The sequence below is a fragment of the Octopus bimaculoides genome, chromosome 9 (genome assembly GCF_046866305.1).
Source record: "Octopus bimaculoides isolate indiv1 chromosome 9, ASM4686630v1, whole genome shotgun sequence".
Classification (NCBI taxonomy): Eukaryota; Metazoa; Mollusca; class Cephalopoda; order Octopoda; family Octopodidae; genus Octopus; species Octopus bimaculoides.
The window spans coordinates 10,346,381-10,362,952 of record NC_142936.1 but is presented as its reverse complement, the minus strand read 5'-3'; the positions used below and the strand labels follow the sequence as shown (position 1 = coordinate 10,362,952).

The 16,572-nt window shown below is 35.6% G+C and overlaps 1 protein-coding gene across 39 annotated transcripts in view; it reads left to right on the top strand.

Annotated features, from left to right (window-relative positions):
- Window positions 1-16,572, top strand: part of LOC106871661 (serine/threonine-protein kinase mig-15-like) — a 764,441-nt gene that overhangs the window by 100,749 nt on the left and 647,120 nt on the right. For all 39 annotated transcript variants that reach the window (XM_089357111.1, XM_089357081.1, XM_089357079.1 and 36 more), the window contains exon 3: window positions 5,886-5,942. In XM_089357111.1, the coding sequence (XP_089213237.1) occupies window positions 5,886-5,942 (57 nt within the window). The remainder of the gene's footprint in view (window positions 1-5,885; window positions 5,943-16,572) is intronic.

Sequence of the window (16,572 nt, the reverse complement as noted above, 5' to 3'; positions counted from 1 at the left end):
ACACATATACTTGTGTGCATACACACACACAATCATATGTATATACATAGACATGCATAGACATGTATATGCACATACATGCACCTATATGCTGGTTTTCACACACTGTATGCACATTAAGATATATATAGTGCACTCACGTAGTCATACATACACACTTACTGCACACACATGCACATACATACATGCACACACAGCACAAACATGTAAGGAAAAATATTTATAAAATAAATTTAAACAGTTTATTTTATTTTTCTTTTAAAATAATTTCTGTCATAAAATTATGAAATGATTAGGAAATTTTTATCTCCATTTCAATTTTGTGTAGTTTCTTTCTGAATGAAACGTAACCTTAGTAACAATATCTAAAGTACAAATTCACTTTATATACCAGAGCATTGCTCTCACAATACCATGCTTGGATGGAAACTCTATCCTATCTATCCCAATTCTAGTAGGTATATGAAAAAACAACAACAGAAAACAAAAACAAAACAACTAAATGCTAAAGTTAACCCATTAACCCCCAAATTTTTTTATTCATATTTTTTTGGCTCTGGCCAGGTGTGTTAGGAGTTAAAATAATATATAGAGTTTAAAAGGCAGCGGGTTGGCAGAAACAGTAGCATGCCAGGTGAAATGCTTAGCGGTATTTTGTCTGTCTTTGCGTTCTGAGTTCAAATTCTGCTGAGGTTGACTTTGCCTTTCATCCTTTCGGGGTTGATAAATTAAGTATCAGTTACATACTGGGGCCGATCTAATCGACTGGCCCCCTTCCCCAAAATTTCTGGCCTTGTGCCTCGAGTAGAAAAGAATATATAGTATTTAAATTTTCTTCATATGTGAATTATTTTGGAAATTATAATAAATTTTTCGAAAAGTCCCAAATGGGGATCGCTGAAAAAAAAAGCATATCTACCCTTTTCTAGTCAATTGCAATAATAAGCAGTTTAGTTTTTTTTTCAAACTATAGTATCAAATGCGAATGTGTATGAAATCTCAATGAATGATATAGATAGGAAATGCAAAAAAGAAAAAGAAAAAAAAAGTTTTCAAAGCAGTCAATACTTTTGTTGTTCATAAATTGCGATTTATGAAACAAAATGTCCTCTAGAATTAGCCAGAGCTAATAATGACAAACTTTAACAACTAAATATTGTTAAACACACCTCTGCAGATGCAATGTAGATAAGCAATTCACTTCAAATACAATGAACAACTGACAGTGAGACTGTTTTTAGCAGATCCCCAAATGGGGCTCATGGCAGGCAAGGGGTTAAACAAAACTAATATTGAGACACATAGGCAAGCAGTGTATTTCATCAGAAATATGGACAGGGAAGAGTTAAAGTTACTATAAAGCATTAGTGTATTTTATGATGTTTGATGTCAAATTACTTATGAACACAGTGTTTTTGTTCAGTCACTAATAGTTCACATATAATGCTGTGTCCTATCCTTCTTCTGTTTCTGTGAATTTGTGGATAATCTTCCATTTGCAGTGATACTTGTTCTCTGTATCCATCTCTCTTCCAATCAAGTATTACAGTGGAAGTTTTAGGCTTAGAGCATGCGACTAGAATCCCTGACAATCACTTCTTGTTGGGTCTCACCCACTATCACAGAGGATCTCTCCTGATGAAAGCATATTCCTTAACATCACTAGCATCATATTCCAGTGACTGGTCATTCTCTTCAGCCCTCAACAATTATTGGATACTCTACAGAGTCTATGTGAGGCCCACAATTGCAGTAGTGCCCTCATGTTTGAAATAGAGTTGCTGCGCATGCAGATATCTCAAACTGTATCCCATAAGAGTATGAAGTCAGTGATAAGCTATCTTCAAGATCCAGCAAGTAAAAAAGAAAAGAAAGATTATGTGTGTGTGTGTGTGAGAGAGAGAGAGAGAGTATTTTCACTGTTCTTTGGTTGAATTTATAGATGAGACTTTGAGTGTAACTTCACATTGAGCATTTTAGAATAATTCTTTATTTTAGCTTTAACTCTTTGATGATAACTAACAGCAGTACATTGTTTGTGCGTTTCAATTCATTTTGAAAATAACTAGAATTTCCAGTGATTGAATAGGATAACATTTTTGAAATAATTATGCCATGTTTGAAACAAAGTACTGATATGAGATTATATGGAAGAAACTTTTAATTCAGATAAGAAGACTTTAAACATTGGCAGTTTTGCCTTGCAGAACCAGAAATGGTCTCTGGTGAGTTGCTTATCAAAAGAGTTAAGCATTTCAAACATAAGATTGTAGCAAATTTCCTTACATATATATATATATATATATATATATATATATGTGTGTATGTATATACTCCTATATATATATATATATATATATATATATATATTTAACTTCGTACACACACTGGAAGCTATTTACATGTCAGATACAATTGAAATCATTCTTGCTGCATAGATGTACACAGTGAAGCTATGCACTGATGTCTCCTTGAGAACTGTCTGGTGAAGCCATTTTTGATAGGTTAACTACAGTTATTATAGACCTTTTATATTTTTGTGTTGGTCTTTCAGATTTTAATAATCACTTTGCTCACAGACTTACTGACTTGGATATATTTACAAGACAAACACACACTGAGGGCAGTTTGATACTATTTGATATTTAGATTATAGGTATTTTATTCTAATTATTATATACATTTTGTGTCAAACTTACTTATTACCTCTGCCTTAGCAAAGGCAGAGATATTGTTTTCAGTCATGTTTGTTTGTTTGTTTGTCTGTGGACAAGATATCTCAAGAACTGCTGGATGGATTCGGATGAAACTTTCAGGGATGTTTGGCCTCGTGACTGGCATGAATTGATTAGATTTTGGGATCGATCCGGTACCAAACAAGGATTCTGGATTATTTTTCTGTTTTTTTTTTTACTTAATTTTTGAGTGGTCAGGTTCATTTTTAGTATTCTCATTTGTGAGAGCAGTCAAGTTTATTTCAGATATTCTCATTTTAAAAAATCATCTCCGGTTAATCATTGAGAGGACAATGCCCGGTCTGAGAATCGAAACTGCGATCCTATGACCGCGAGTCCGCTGCCCTAACCACTGGGCCATTGCGCCTCCTGAGGATAGATTAATATTGTAGTAAATACATTGTACTGTGTTATCAGCTCTCAAGCTTAACAGAGGGTTAACAAGAGAGAGAGAGAGAGAGAGAGAGAGAGAGAGAGAGAGAATGTCAATGACTAATAAAATATTTAAAGCTTCTATCTTACTGGAGCCTGAAATCTTACCACTGAGCTACATTGTTATCAGCTGTCAATGTGATGTTAAGAACCGTCACTTGCAGTTCTTCTGTCATCAGATGGTCGCTGTCATTGTTTTCATTCAATCATTGCTGTCTCTTCAATTCTGTGTTTTTTTTTTTTTTTCTTTCAAACACATCACTTTGCTTCAGATAGAATGCTGTCTGACTATTAGAGTCTTGTTATCTCGCAGGAAGTTATTTGTCATGTTGAATGTGTTGAATGAAGACACTGCATGGAGTTAACGTAATTTGGCACCCCACCTCAATTCATTTGGTGCTCTAAATGATTAAAACTTTGAGCATGTGTGTGTGTGTGTGTGTGTGTGTGTGTGTGTGAGAGAAGGCTGGGTAGATATTGGAAAAAAGTTTGAGAGATTGCATTTCACTGTTTTACATGGAGTAATGGTTCTCAACTATTTTAAATCTGTAAAGCCCTTTCATTACTATTTTATCCTGATGAACCCCACCCCATTTCCGTTTCATGTTTAATAACTAGTGTTATCGATACTTCATTCAGAATTCCTATTTCGTTTTTCAATGTTCACTTGCATAGGTTTCCAATAGCATTCTTTGAGAGAGCCTGTTTCAGTTGCTGGCTGTGTGGTAAGAAGCTTGCTTCCCAACCACATGGTTCTGGGTTCAGTCCCACTGTGTGGCACCTTTGGGCAAGTGTCTTCTACTATAGCTTCAGGCTGACCAAAGTCTTGTGAGTGGATTTGGTAGATGGAAACTGAAAGAAGCCCATCGCATATATATATATATATATATATATATATATGTGTGTGTGTGTATGTGTATGTGTCCTCCCCACCATCGCTTGACAACCGATGTTGGTGTGTTTGCATCCCTGTAACTTAGCAGTTCAGCAAAAGAGGCTGATAGAATAATTCCAAGATTAGAAGGAAATATCATTTTATATGAGACTTTGCTAATAAATAGACAAATGTTGAAAAAAAAAAGAAAAAGAAAGGTGATTTTAACTCACATCATTCAATTATTAAACATTCATAATTAGAATGAATAAATAAAATTGAATATTAAGTATTTCTGGAATTTTGATTTACTGTTGGGTGACTTTTGGCCAACCCTATAGCATAGTGACGCATGTACATATTAATATCACCATCAGTTTAATTATGTTGAATCTGGTTAAACTGATCTATAGTTCAGCATCTTTTCACTGTTTATTTTCTTATGAAGTTTTGAGTATTTTGCTTTCTTTAATCGGAAAGATGTTGAACCTTCTTTGCTCTGATCAAGCCACTTCATTCCAGTTATTTCTTGCTCTATACTGATCCTGTATAACAAATGTGGTGTGCCCCTTGTGGCCAGCTATGATTAGGGAGACAATCCCTTCTAGATTTAGCTAAGTTGTAGTGGATTTCAAAGTCTGACATTTACGTCAAAGAGTAAAGAGAGTATACAGAATTTACACATTTAAAATTTTTTTTACACATTCTAAAGACCTCAAAGTTTCTAGATGTTGGTAGCCACGTATAGTGCTATTTCATCCTTTTCTGGAATCATCAGTATGACATAACTTGAGGCAAATAAACTTGGATAAACATTTTATGAAGTTAGACATTTCTTGTACATACTTTCCTGCTTGTGTCTTTTCTTCATTCAGCATGTTGTTGTTGTTGTTGTTGTTGGCACTCTGTCGCTTACGACATCGAGGGTTCCAGTTGATCTGATCAACGGAACAGCCTGCTCGTGAAATTAACGTGCAAGTGGCTGAGCACTCCACAGACACATGTACCCTTAACGTAGTTCTCGGGGATATTCAGCGTGACACAGAGTGTGACAAGGCTGACTCTTTGAATTACAGGCACAACAGAAACAGGAAGTAAGAGTGAGAGAAAGTTGTGGTGAAAGAGTACAGCGGGGTTCGCCACCATCCCCTGCCGGAGCCTCGTGGAGCTTTAGGTGTTTTCGCTCAATAAACACTCACAACGCCCGGTCTGGGAATTGAAATTGCGATCCTATGACCGCGAGTCCGCTGCCCTAACCACTGGGCCATTGTGCCACCACCCATTCAGCATGTACTCACACCAGTTTATACATGACAGCATACTTAGTGCAGTTGTACTAGCAAACACATTTTAAGTGTCCAGTTTTCTTTTTTTTTTTAAATTCTATGCTGAACCTTTCTCTCAAGGCTATATTGTACATTCAACTGATCATGCGCAATTCATTTGTGCTTTACCAATTATTTCAATTCTTCTGATTGTATAGCCCATTTTTCATTGTCATAAAATGTCACATACTTAACCATTCCACCTTATCCTCACTGTAGCGTGTTACTAGGTAACCTAGTACAAAACAGTAGCAATAAAGTTATATTGTCTTGTAGTTACTACACACAATTATCATTTTGAATTATTTTTTTGTTTCCTCTCATTTAATTGAATTATTCTCCAATGTATGATTATAAAAAGTGGAAAGAGTTCTCCCGACTCTTTGTTCTTATCTAAATATCTTTGTCTCTACATTTTTGTCATGTTTTGTGTTTTTAATATGATATTGATTTGAATCACATATTTGCCAAATGATGCTCATGTGTACTCATTGTTGTTTTTGCTTTTTTTTTTTGTAGGGTCGCCATACTAAAACTGGGCAACTCGCTGCTATTAAAGTTATGAATGTGACTGAAGTAAGTAAATCAGTTCAATTTATATTATTGTTTAAATTCTTCTCAGCTACACTACTATAAATGTAAAAAAAAAACAAAACCGCCTCATAACAAAACAAAATACACATTTACACTACTAGAAAAAAAAAGAGAGAAAATGTAAATCTTTTTATTGAGAAAAAAGGGTATTGTTTGTATCTTTTATTTAGATCAGTTTTTTAGTTTTTTTTATTCTAATTTAATTTTGTTTTATTTCTGATACGTTTATTTTTTCATGAGAAATGTAAACATTTTTGATATGGTTACTAAATTAAAGAATTTGACATGGGTATCAGTGTGTGTGTGTGTGTGTGTGCATGCACGTACGTGTGCGTGTATATATATATATATATATGTATACTCACTTGTGTATGATTTTCTTTGCTATTTTTTTATATTTATAATATCCTTCATTTATTCAAACCAGAAAGAGCTGTGACATTTTGTATCCACTGTGCAAAATTCATTTACAATATCATTTTATAATCATCACCACACGTGAAGATTTATTGCTACATTTCTTATGTTATATGAAGCTGTGTGGCTTGGTGGTTAGGGTATTCGGCTCACAATCACAAGGTCGTGAGTTCGATTCCCGGTGATGCGTTGTGTCCTTGAGCAAGACACTTTATTTCACGTTGCTCCAGGCCACTCAGCTGGCAAAAATGAGCTGAGTTTGTGATGCAGCTTCAGTTTCCATTTGAGCTGAGTTTGTGATGCAGCTTCTGTTTCCAGTTGATCCATCCTACTTAACTTATGCCACTTGTCTGTAAATTACTTTTAAAATATTCTATAAGGATATGAACATCCAGCACTCTAAGACAGCTGTTATCATTTATTTGTTTTAGTCGTTGGACTGAGGCCATGCTGGGGCACTGCCTTGAAGAATTTTAGTCAAATGAATTGACTCCAGTACTTAGTACTTATTCTATCAGGCCACTTTTGCTGAATTGCTTAGTTATGGGGACATAAACACACCAACACTGGTTATATATATATACATATATATATGGGAGAATATACAAATAATAACAACAGACGAGGACAGGTGGTGTAAATAACAAAAGTATATATTAGTATGACGCTCGGGAATACGGAAAGTCTTTGACGTTTCGAGCTACGCTCTTCAACAGAAAGAATACGGAGACAAGGAGAAAAACACGGAGAAAAAAAATTGAATAGTGTTCAGTCAACGGTCAATCATAATAATATATATATATATATATATATATATGTGTGTGTGTGTGTGTGTGTGTGTGTGTGCTAGTGGCATGTAAAAAGCACCATTCGAACATGGTTGATGCCAGTGCTGCCTGACTGGCTCCTGTGCCAGTGGCAAGTAAAAAGCACCGTTCGAGTGTGGTTGATGCCAGCGCGGCTGGACTGGCCCCCATGCCAGTGGCATGCAAAAATCACCCACTACACTCTCAGAGGGGTTGGCATTAGGAAGACCATCCAACTGTAGAAACATTGCCAGAACAGATTGGAGCTTAGTGCAGCCTCCTGGTTTGCCAGTCCTCAGTCAAACTGTCCAACTCATGCCAGCATGGAAAGCAGACGTTAAAAGATGATGATGATATATGTATATAAATAAACTTGTTACCAGTTCAAATATGGTTGAGGCATATTCAGACCCACAAGAAAGCTATTCACTGTATATTGTCATGGAGAAAATCTCTTTGCTGTAAAGAGAACGGTGTAAACATATCAAGTCAGCTCACAGCGCCCCCTAACCGGACGGTTGGATGCATGCATTTCAGAGTGCTTATCTCCTCTTTAGGAACAGACACCGGAAAGATGGATGCTATGAACTGACAGAGGAGGCTGGTCCCTCTTATGATATTCCCGTCGTCCTTCAGTGTGTGTATGTATATATATGTATATATACATATGTATATATATATATTTTCCATTAAATAAAATATTTAATTCTATCAAGAAATGCATACACTTTATATGGAAAAAAATTTCATTAGTATTTTTTTTATTGAATCACATATTTGCACTCTGTTAAATAATATGAAATGTTCTTAAATTAAGTGTCCATTTTTGTGGCTTTATTATTACTGTCAATAATTAAAATTTTTTGTGTTTAAACTTACTTCATTTAAAAGAATAAAAATGAAATCTCATTTTAATTCATACATAGTTTAAAGCATAAATAACTTATTAAAATGGAAATAATTATCATATAATAATCTATTTAATCTCGTCTCTAAACAAAGTGATGCAACTCTGTGTGTGTGTGTGTGTGTGTGTGTGTGTGTGTGTGTGGTATGTTCCTGTAGTTGCTGGTTGTTATATAAAGTTTGTTTTAGGGTCTGGCAGCAGACAGACTGCTGCCATACTACAGGAATGTTGAAGGAGTTGAGTTGGGTGCACAGGTGCAGATCACAGCTGATGCATAGATAAAATTACCATTTCCTCTCATTTTTATCATCAGATATTTGTATTCACCTTCTTTTCTGTTCTTAATCTTCTAATACTATCAGTTTCTGTTGTTATTATTAGTATTATTAAAAAAGGCAGTGAACTGGCAGAATCGTTAGTGCACTGGGCGAAATGCCTGCTGCCATGTTCTGAGTTCAAATTCTGCTGAGGTCAACTTTGCCTTTCATCCTTTTGGGTCAATTACATAAGTACCAGTTACATACTTTGGTTGATGTAATCGACAAATCCCCACATTCCCCAAGCTGATGTGTGGCAAAAATTTGAAATAGTTAAGGTGGTGAGCTGGTAGAAGCGTTAGCATGCTGGGCGAAATGCTTAGCGGTATTTCGTCTGCCGTTACTTCCTGAGTTCAAATTCTGCCGAGGTCAACTTTGCCTTTCATCCTTTTGGGCTCAATGAAATAAGTAAATGAGTGAAAATAATAAAATCAGAACAATAATAAATGAGTGAAGAAAAAAATACATAGTGCGTGTGTTTATTTGGCAAAAAAAAAAAGAAGAAAATGACCATCCCAAAATACAATATTACTATTATTATTATTATTATTATTTATTTTTTGTCATTAAGAAGTGATAATGTAAAACCGCCCAACAAGGTAGAAGGTTCCTTTTAGGTCTGTTATGACAGACTCATGGCTAGAGTTTAACCTGACCCCCATGGCATATGTACAGCTGAGGTTACAATGTTCCCTCTTGCACAGGACACTGGTCTGTTGCAGGTTTAACTTCCCATCTATTACTATAACTTATTTTGCAAATTAGTGAACTGGAGCAATGTGAAACGAAAGTGTTTTGCTCAAGAACACAACACACTGCCTGGTCTGGGAATCCAAATCATGACCTAATGCTTATGAGTGCAACATCTGTATCACTAAACCCTGAGCCTTCACAGAGGGTCACTTAATTTCCTTTAAATGGGACAGTCTCTCGTGTCCTAGTGGCATTAGAAGGTGCATCTAGTACAGAGTAAAGTAGTTGTGATAAGAAGGGCATCTGACCATAGAAAACTTGTTAAAAATATTATATATGGGACAGGGACTCGTCAAGTAACATTGCAGACTACCATCTAGGGAGGCAGTAATTCCAAATGAGAAATGATGCAGAGTAGAGGGCATCCTTTAGCTTCCCCTACAAAGAAAGTCCTGCCTAAGGCCAATGGTGTGATAAAGCATGTTCTTATAAAATACGTAACACCAAAGTTGTTTGGTTTTCTGTTACTGTGTATGCTGGATGACAGGGACTATAATGACCCCACTCAATCCATATCGGCTTGGTAAAGTAAGATGTAAAAAAGGAGAAGTAGAAGAATGTGTGTATGTATGTGTAAGTTCAACTTTGTATTTCATCCTTTTGGGGTCAATAAAATAAAGTACCAGTGAAGTACTAGGGGGCCAATGATATCAACTGAACCTTTCCCTAAAAATTGTGTACCTAAATCAGAAACTGTTTATTCTTTTTTTTTCAAGAATTTTGGTTATTTAAAAAAAAAAAGTTATTTGTTTATATCTATATAGTTACTTTGGTAATGCTGGTTGTGTTAGAAGTGCTGGTGGGTGTCTCCATTACAGTGTTTTTAATTCATCATCATCAACAACAACAACAACAAGCCTGTTTTTCCATGCTTGCGATGGTTAGACTATTGTGAAATTTTTAGCCACTTGGGAAAGTGTCTTGGCTAGGATTGCTTGTTACTATTCGGTAGGAAGTATGGCGTGTTAAATCAAATCACGTTAACCTGGAACACTCCCAACTTGTGAGAAAAAAAAAAAAAGAAACATCAACAAAAAAAAAGTAACAATATTTTCGCCTTCAAACACAAAATTCTCATAGTCAAAAAAAAAGAAATAAGACGTAATTTTGTTTTCTTTTGTGATCTGATGGGAATGTGTATTTTTAACTTACTATAATATTTAGATCACATTTTTGTTTGTTTATCATAAATCCCTGTTACCGCTTTGATATTTCATTAGTTTTCCGTTAGTTATCTATGGGCTCAATGTAATTATTTGTTCAGTCAAATATGTAATCAAATTCTGTGGAAGCATAACGACCAAGTGAATATTGTATGTTCATTCATAGATCTTCGGCAGGAAAGTCTCCGCAGGCGTTACATTGTGTGTTTAAGAACTACATAAAAATTCATCGGTGGAAGAAAGATATGTAAATTTACGATGCATTCCACATTTTGTTCTTGCTGTTCAGTGAGTGATGAGTGATTGGGTGGGTGTGTTAATGCAGGTCATGGTCACTGCTTTCTTTCTTTTTTTTTTCACTCTCTTAATAAAAAGACCCCCCCCCCCCCAACCAGGCATGGCTATGTGGTGACAAAGCTCAGTATGCAACCATGTGGTTTTGGGTTTGGTTCCACAGCATAGCACCTTGGGCAAGTGTCTTCTGCTAAGGCTCCAGGTGAATAAATTTGGGAGATGGAAACTGCGTGGAAGCCTCATGTATGCAGGCACATGTGCATGCACGCACACACACACACACACATGCACACACATACATAAATGTCTGTCTGTGTTTGTCCCCACTACCACCATTTGACATAAGGATCTAGTAGAATAAATATTAGACTTTTAAGAAAAATAAGTACTGCTTGTGCACCAGCATGGCTGTAGTCCACTGACTGAAGCACGTTAAATAAGATTGCTGTCCAAGAATAAGTACATAGCCATTTTGGAAATGTCTGAGACTGGCGTTTTATCCAGTAAGACATTTATATCTTATCCACTGAAAACCATCATCATCATAATCGTTTAACATCCGCTTTCCATGCTAGCATGGGTTGGACGGTTTGGATGAGGACTGGCAAGCCAGGAGGTTGCACCAGGCCCCAATCTGATCTGGCAAGGTTTCTACAGCTAGATGCCCTTCCTAATGCCAACCACTCCGAGAGTATAGTGGGTGCTTTTTATGTGCCACCAGTATGAGGGCCAGTCAGGCCGTACTGGCATCAACCATACACAAATCATGCTTTTTATGTGCCACCAGCACAGGTACCAGTCATGCGGTACTGGCATCGGCCACAACAATGATTTCACTTGACTCAACAAGTCTTCTCAAGCATAGTTTATTGCCCAGTGGGCTGGTTATGCGACACTGACATAAGCCACAGCTACGGTCTCACATTGCTTGCTGGGTGATGAAGTTACGTATCAGTTCTTGAAATCCCTCAGAGTTTTGGTACCATTGTTATTAATTTATGAATTCTGGATCCCAAAATGTTGTGTATAGAATTAATGTCTTATGAGTGAAACAATGGATATTATACAATCTTAACACTAGGAAATTAAATTCAACAATTCTAGTTTTAAGTTTTCGTCTCTAGCATTTAAATAATCTCGATATCTTTCACTTGCCTCAGTCATTGGTGTGCAACCATGCTGGAGCACCACCTTGAAGGGTTTAGTCAAACAAACCAACCTCAGTACCTATTCGTCTTAAACTTGATGCTTATTCTGTTGTTCTCTTTTGCTGAACTGCTAAGTTATGAGGATGTAAACAATCCAACAGTGGTTGTTAAGCAGTGAAAGGAAAATACAAAACACACATACACATACATACACAGTTTTTGTTCACCAAATTCACTCACAAGGCATTGGTGGGTTCAGGGTTATAGAAAAAGCTCTTACCCTAAATGCCGTGCAATGGGACCGAACCTGAAATCACCTGGTTACAAAGCAAGCTTCTTAACCACACCACCATGCCTGCATCACTTATTTCTTACAATTCTGTCTTCTATACTTCTTCTTTGTCTCTCGGAGCTGTTTGATATTCCATTTTTATAATAATTAAACAGCCAAAGAAACTGCTGAAGGTTATTTTAGTTTACAACATTACAGTAGTTAAGTTGTCCAATGAAAAGACAAAAAAAACAAAAAAAAACTCCTTCTTAATATGATAATTATGTAGCAATCTCTGAATCATACATAAGTGGAGTCTCAGCATGGCCGCAGTCTAGTGACTGAAGCGAGTAAAAGATAAAACATAGAAGGACACAATCTTTTTAAACTGGTGAAAACACCAACCTAAATACATAAACACAAATGTGTATCCATGTTTGCATGCATGCATGCGTGTGCACACACACACACACACACACACACGCACGCATTATTGAACACACATACTCAATGTATGTGTTTTGCTTATTCACTGGTAGGCTGCAATTTGGCACAGTGTAGATGACTCCATCAAAGCACCTGAAAGCCATAGATAGATGAGACAACTCACCCAAATACCATTCAGGAGTGATGGATACTGGTTTCGTCATTTTTGTGGTTTATCAGTATCACATGCCTGAACTGAGAATTGGAGGCGAACTGAATCACCAGTCCATGACTAATCAGCGAATAGTGTAAAAAAACTATATGCTGGTTTGCCTGGACGGTGCATTTGTAAGAATAGATTGAAATATAAATTAAAAGCAGCACTAGGGTTGTAAACATTTTCGAACACGCATACTTATAGCAGGATCAAACCTGGAACCACATTGTTTTTTTTTGTTTTTGTTTTTTATGCTGTTTTTTTTTCTCTATGATTGTCTTTCCTTTGTAATTCTAGAATTGAAGGCACATATCAATAATGATATGAAATAGATGTGATTTACTCCCCCCACCACCTCCTCCAATTACCATCAATCATATTTGGTAAAACATTAAATAAATTGTTATTGACTTTTTCAGTCTAGATCTGCAGTGCTAAGTGTTGGATAAAATAGCTTTAACAACACCAATGGCAATATCCTCATTTTCCAATATGTCTTTTTGTTATTTTTCTTTTTGTTACCCAAGCAAATTTGTCAATATTTAATGTGTGTTTGAAAAAAAAAAAACAAAAAAAAAACAAAAAAAACAACGAAATAAAGAAATAAATTTTGTCTGAATCTATAATGGTAACTAATGATAGAGATCTCAATTTTTTCAATTCAAATATTTTAATATTTTCAATTGCTCTTTGATATCGTCTCTTTTCTTCACAAAATTCTTTAATTATTTATACTGAAAATAAACTAAAATTTTACAAATATATATAAAATTTTAGTGTTATGTGTGCATGCATGTGTGCATGCATGTGTGCACATACATACATGAACATACATATAATTATACATGTAATTTATTTATAATACACACACATACATACATACATATACATACATACTAAACTAAAAGTTTATATATCATTTTAGTTTAGTTTAGTGTGTGTGTGTGTGTGTGTGTGTGTGTATATATATATATAAATTATATGTAGCACTTAAATTTCTGACATAAATCTCAGTCAATGGTTCTGAAGGATTATAATATATGATAAAAGAAAAAATAATAAAGAATAAACTGTTGTTTACTACGTTTGTGTGCAACAATTTATATATCTATTAATTTTAGATTTTAACAGCTTTTTCTTTGTCATTTTTGTTTTTGAAAGACAAATTGCTGAGTTATCAGCTTTTATGATAAATTGCTCATATAAAAGTGGAAGTTTAATAATAGTTTTTCAAAATTGCTATGCAACTCACCCCTACGAGCAAACCTCTTCCTCCCCTACCGTTCTATACTTGGTTGAGTGAGAAACAAAAAAGTTAAATGAGCAGTGAAGGAAGAGGCGGCAGAGTGACAAAACAAAAGAGCTTTTTGACTGTGTAAGAAGAGCAGTAACAAATGAAAAAAAAGGGCAGGAGTCAACAGTGGGAGAGAGAAGGGACTGGGAGGGGAAAAGCAAACTGTCAGCAGTGGTGATGGTGGTGGTGGTGGTAGTGTGGTGATGATGGTGTAGTGGTGGTGGTGGTGGTGGTAGTGTGGTGATGATGGTGTAGTGGTGGTGGTGGTGGTGGTAGTGTGGTGATGATGGTGTAGTGGTGGTGGTGGTGGTGGTGGTGGTGGTGTGGTGGTGGTGGTGGTGGTGTGGTGGTGGTGTTGAATGGAGAAGGAAATTCCTTGTCTGTCTTGCATAAAATTGCTGAGATATTGAAAAACAAAATCTTCGACTTTCAACCCCCACCTCCAATCCTCCCCCCACTTTACCAATCACCACTTCCTAAAATCCCTTACAACTATTTATAATGCATGACTGGAGACCAAGTTAGTCTCTTAAGTGCTTCAATTGATTTCCTTTTTTTTTTGCTTCTCCAATGTCAATGTAGTTTCATATTCAGTTTTATCATTATTATTATTATTATTATTATTATTATTACTATTATTATTATTATTATACTTGTTGAAAACTGAAGATGCTTATTTTTCTGCCTTTTGTTTCCCTTCTTGTGATCATCTCTCTTTACCTGTACCCAACTTCTCGTTCTCTCTCTCTCTCTCGCACACACACACACACACACACACACACACACACACACACACAGGTAATTTCTGTATTGTCACTTTTATATCGATTACTCTATAGTAAAGATATTTTATTGCATCCTTTCTTTAATAAAGGAATGACTATTTAATATATTGTCTACCTGTTATTGTCTTTCCTTAACATGTTGATGGTTATATTGTGTTCCATTCTTAAAATTTAATTTATAATTTTTTTTTTTTATGAAATATTACACCATAGATATTGTAAAAAAAAAAAAAAATTGTATTACTTGAGAATTCCATTAGGCTGTAAAAGAGTAAGTGTAAACTATATTCACACATGGTTGGCAAGGTTTTCATTCCTGGACTAATAGCGCTTGCTGATGAAAAATACACCACCATCATCACCACCGCCAACGACAACAACAACAAGAAGCGTTAACTTTGAAAAATACTATCATATGTATAACCCCCGCAAGCTTTTTTTTATTACACTCACTGACTTAGACATTTTCATGTTTCCTGTAATTTATATAATGTTTTTCTTTATTAATACCATTCCAACCTAACCTTGGTTAACTCTTTTTGTACATCTTAGTATTTACAGAATGATCTGTGGTTCTGGCTCAACATGTATTGAAATGTTTTGTGTGTTTAGTTTCGGTCAAAGTTCCTTTGTGCATGTATGTGTGTGTTTTGGTAGTAACTGTTTCCTAAAACCATCTTTCTTAAACTATGGGGTCCTACTTGTTGATAGTATTAATTATTCTCTTTCCACATTCTTTGTGTTAATTTCTTGATAATTATTAAGAATACCAGAAACCTAGGAATTCAAGTGGCTATTACTATAATCATAATAATAATTATTTTTATAATTAGGCAGTAGAGAGGCAAAATGGCTTCAGTGCCAAACTACTTGATGATATTTAATTATATCAATTTCTCATCTAGGTTTAAATCTCATTAAGGTAAACTATGCTTTTCATCCCTTTAAGGTCAATAAAATAAGGAGCAGTCATAGATGAGGGTTGATTGAGCTCACTTTTGGTCGTGGTGGTAGGCTCTGATGCTGTTGCTGTTTTGGTGGTTTCTGTTGCTGCTGGTGTTGCTGTTGCAGTGTTGTATTGTTGGTGTTATTGCTGATGTTGTTGTTGTGATTGTGGACTGGACATCTGTACACGTTTTGTCCTTTTTTCCTTCTGCTATAGGCAGAAGGCTCTTAGGTGGTTGGTGTTTCCACAAATGTGGCACACGAGCTCTTCCTATTCACAATCACAAACAGCTGGATGCAGTTTAATCATGTCAGGGATGTTTCCAAGCTCTTCCTCACTCATTTGGATAAGAAACTTCTTTAATATCTTTGGTCAATTCTGTTGGTGTAACTTGTGTACCGCTAGGATATTCACCTCCTCTTCTTTATTGCATCTCCTGTTAGAGCCCTGTGCCAACCAAAGCTTTGTGAGTAGATTTGGTGGCTGGAAACTCAAAGAAGCATGTCATATGTGTGTTGTCAATGTTGTCGTCGTCATCATCATCATCAAATAATGTCTCTTTTCCTTGCTGGCATGGGTTGTTTAGTTTAACAGGATCTGATGAAACATGGAGTGGTGTGTGTGTGTGTATTCACGTGTCTTTGTCTTGATATCACATGCAAATTATAATCACATGCAAATTATAATCACATGCAAATTATAATCACATGCAAATTATAATCACATGCAAATTATATCACATGCAAATTATATCACATGCAAATTATAATCACATGCAAATTATAATCACATGCAAATTATATCACATGCAAATTATAAGCAAAGATCACAAAAAAAGTAGTATCATTCATTTGCAATCCTCCATGGA